This window comes from Populus alba, chromosome 10, assembly GCF_005239225.2.
Source record: "Populus alba chromosome 10, ASM523922v2, whole genome shotgun sequence".
Lineage (NCBI taxonomy): Eukaryota > Viridiplantae > Streptophyta > Magnoliopsida > Malpighiales > Salicaceae > Populus > Populus alba.
Genome location: NC_133293.1, coordinates 5,920,538 through 5,924,892, shown reverse-complemented (window position 1 = coordinate 5,924,892; position 4,355 = coordinate 5,920,538). Strand labels below are relative to the sequence as shown.

General features: G+C 33.6%; 1 protein-coding gene across 1 annotated transcript; it reads left to right on the top strand.

Moving 5' to 3' along the window:
- Positions 1-612: 612 nt before the first annotated feature.
- LOC118045466 (CLAVATA3/ESR (CLE)-related protein 25) lies at positions 613-2,997 on the top strand. Its single transcript, XM_035054115.2, has 2 exons — positions 613-1,261; positions 2,596-2,997. The coding sequence occupies exons 1-2, from the start codon at positions 972-974 to the stop codon at positions 2,633-2,635; spliced, it is 330 nt and encodes a 109-aa protein (XP_034910006.1). The 5' UTR covers positions 613-971; the 3' UTR covers positions 2,636-2,997.
- Positions 2,998-4,355: the final 1,358 nt, after the last annotated feature.

The window sequence follows — 4,355 nt, the reverse complement described above, 5'->3', positions numbered from 1 at the left end:
ATGGGGAAGAAGAAGGGGAAGAAGGAGAAATAGAGAAAGAGAGAGTTGGTAGAGTGGGTATATATTAGCTTTAACCGATAGAATCATCGACGGAAACGTTCCGTTGGTAAGTTCGCTGGTGACTGTTCCACGTCACTGTACTGGATCCCGGTTTGAATCCCTATGTCATTCCATTAGTAAAATCATTTGAAAAAAATCCAAGTCATCACACCATTACAACTTTTCAAAAATCTATATAATCTATCGGCAATACTGTGAGTATATACCGATGGATGTATTTCATCGGTATATACGACCGTAATGCCGATGGAAATGATCTGTCAGTATATACCAACAAAATTAGAGATGCAATTATTTCCATCGGTAAAAATTACTGATGAAAAAATTTCATCGGTAATTTCGTCGGTTTTCGCTAATTTTCTGGTAGTGTAGCTACTTGTTAATGTCATTATCACTACTAAATTATTGGGTACGATAAGGTATATATATAGCTGCATGAAAATACACAATATCAAAGCAAAAGGAAATTAAAGAGTATTGGGACCTTATCGTCAGTATATATCAGTATAAACTATAAAGTGAAGACGTACGTTCCCTCCTTGTAATGTTCGAAACCCAACTAGATACCTAGCGCTCTCTCTCTCTCTCTCTCCGCCTCCCAAGGTTCGAGAAAGTGCAACAGAATCGCTCCAACCTATAAAGAACACCAACCCACCCTAATCCTCAAAGTAAGAACCCCTCTAAAGAAGAAGAAGAAGAAGAAGCAGAAGAAGAATTCTTGCCTTAGCCCAATGCTCTCTTGCCTCTCACCCTCTCTCTTCTCTTCTCGCTAGTCCCATGTATACGCATCAAAGAAATCAAGCAAAATTAGTAATCTTCGTGTGATTTGTCCTTCACCTGTACCCCAATAAGTACCTACAAGCTAGGTAGGAAGAACAGATTATACAGGGACAAAATAAGAGAAGATATATATGGGTGGTAGTGGTAGAAGTTGCTCTTTGTCTTTCAAGGTGTTGCTCGGGGGGATTGCAACGGTGGTGTTTGTAATGCTCTTGTTGGTTGGAGCCTTGGAAGGTGGAGCAGCGTCCAAAATGACAACCAGCAGGCTAAATAGTGCCCAGGCTACTCAAAATGACCTGAAAGATGATCATGAAAAGGATGTGATAGGAAGAGAGAAGCTTGTTTACAATTCGGAGTTGGATCTCAACTACATGATGAGCAAGAGAAGAGTTCCTAACGGTCCAGATCCTATTCACAACAGGTACGTACACCATATACAGCAACAACTCTTTCGCTGAAGGAAACCTGTTTATAGCCGAATATATATATATATGCATGCGTATTGTACGTTTTTCATTTATATTTGTGTTTCTTCATTTATTTTTTCACTTTTTCAAATCTAGCTGGTATACTATATATTTATTAATTATCAGTAAACAAGATTTTTCTTTGTTGTTACACACGAGAAGTTTGAATTTGAATTTTTTTTAAAATAGAGGAGACACTGATATATCAATTAAGCTAGAATTTGTTGATAACCAGAATTTATTATATTGTGTGAAAATTATTTCATTATTTGACTTCTTATTCGTTATTAATTTTATATAAAATTAGAAAAAAAATAAATATGTACCATGTTAAAAACATGAAATTCATACTCTTAATACAGTGCACAACGTGAACAAGCGAACCCTAAATTAGGTTCAGGGAGAGAGTCCATTTTATTTATTTATTGTCATTATTATTGATAATCCAGGAGATATTATATTATTATATATATGCCAAAAACGTACAAGCCGCATGGAGAAAGAAACAGGAGATAAGTCTAAGTTGATGTCATATCTCTCACTATATATATATAAAAAGAAACTGTTACATTGATCTCCAGCGACTAGCAAGGATTATAGAAACATTATACAAGTTTGAATTACAAATTAAAGGCAAATAAAGCTTGTGTCTTCACTTTATTCCATCCGTCACCCACAGACTTGTTTATTCAAAGATAAGAGACATTTTACTTTGTTCTCCACATTTACGAGGCCTTTAAATTAACCTTTTTCATGGTGTCTTTTCTTTAACTCTTTTTATGCTTCCCTTTTCATTGAACTTTGTCCAATTACATGCATCAACGGATCATAATTACAAACAAATAATGGTTACTTGAAAAGCATGCATGGAAAAGTGCTTTAAATTAGGCTGAGGTGAGGTGAGGTTTGTGTTCTACCCCAATTATAGAACTGCACGCGTTTAATTCATCAATACGCATTATAATTTTATATCAATTATTCTACTAAAAAACTCTCTTTTGAAATAATAATTAAAAAAACTATAATTTATAATTTTTTTTAAAGTACAACTTCAAAAACTATCAAAATATCCATGATCTCAAGTTCAAATTTTGTGGTTGCTAATATGATAGCCATTAGAGATTTACATAATCGTTAACTTCAGGACCCCGTGAAGTTAGATATATATACGGCAGAATTAGTTACTGGACATTTTAAAACAATTAGCCATGTGATCATGATGATTAAGACCATTATTAGTTGCTTCTGTTCTTTTCTGTTTTGTTTATCATTATATTCTTTTTTTCAGGAGAGCAGGGAACTCCAAACGACCACCAGGACGAGCTTAGGCATCTTAGTTTGAGAAGCTTCTGCAAGCAAAACGATGAGACAAGATGTCTGCTGTGCGTCTTGTATGTATTCTTTATAAATGGGACTATAAAATGCTCCTGGTCGTGATGAATTTGTTTGACAATCCCAGCATCAAGTCTTTTTATTTATTTTTTTACTTCCACAAATTGTTTATGGGAGAGATGTTTTGGGGGTTAAAGGAAAAGAAGCTTGTCACACAAACTATGCTCGAAAGAATCTAGGGAAAGATAGATTAGGCAGCCTCTACAATAACTATACTCTAGTGTTAATTTTACATGTTCTTGTTTTAAAAAAAATTATCTAATTAAAGTGTGAGAGAGAAGACAGGGATGTACATCAATCATGATTTGCTAGCTTGCTAGAGCAAAGAAGAAAGCATATGGAACATGGAACATAATTCCAAAACCAAACATATCTTTTCGAGCAGCCATGCATGGAGAGAGGACATGCACCGATCTCTATCAATCAATCCACCTTGGGCTCTTATTTATTCCAACTTTTTTGTTAATATATATTCATGTTCTAATTATGTTCTTGAGTTCTTTTTATAATTACAACAAAAGGCGGCATGAATTGCCAAAACTACTAGCAAAAATACAAGTAAAAGAAGCACTAAAGTGAATCCATCAATTAAAGGTGTTGAGTCCATGAAAATATATAAATAAATAAAGTGAAAGGCACTGCTCTCGCATCTTGTGTTAGTCCTTTTCTATGGATTCTTTTGGTGGGGTTGATGTACTGCTTTGGTCTTTGGTCTCTTCGAACTTGTTAAACTGCATGAGATTCTTCTAGTCTCGTGGCAATCAAGACGCTAAAGAGCATACATGTAAAAGAAGGAAGGAACAAAAACATATGGCCTCCATTGCCATCAAAGTAAAAATCAAAAGAGGCCCTCTGCTTAGGCTTTTTATGCCCTTTATCTTTTCTTCTCTTTCATGTTTTGTTTCATTGGATCGAGGACAAAGACTGGGTCTAAAGCTATTTATGTATCTCGACTCAAATTTGGGCAATTACAAAACAGTGCAAAAAAGAAAAGAAAAAACCAAGATGTTCAAACACAGTGCTTTTGCTGCAGACTTACATGCGAGCAGCCTAGCAATAATACAAGCACTCCAATAATTAGTATATAGAAAGATGCTCAAATTATAATTTATAAACATTAACAAAAGTTAATTAGTCATGGGAAAAAACCACTGTAGGCACAAACCTTGTAGACACAAACCTATTTGCACTGTTTATTATAATAGTGTAATGATACATTTGCACTAAAAGATATTAAGCCAATTATTAAGGTGGTAAAATCTTTTCAGTGCATTAGTTATTATTAAATTGATTATAAAAAATAATTTTTTTATTATTATTTCGAAAGCATATAGTGCAACAACCAAAATGCTTTTAAAAGTAAAAAATTTAAAACTAGTGTCTAAGAGATATTTTGTATTTTCACCATGATTTTTTTTTTATCAGGTCATTTGAGGGAAAATTTGGTATTTGAGTAACTATAAAAAGTAATAAAAGAAGCAAAAAAAATATAGTGAAAAGACCAAAATACCATTGGAAGCAAAAAAACTTAAAATTTGTGCCCAAGTTTTTTTTATTATTATTTATTTTTCATAATGATTTTTGAGCAATTTATCATTTGACTGAATATAAGGGGAAAAAAAAATGGCTGACACCCATGCTCTTTAGGAAGCGTGT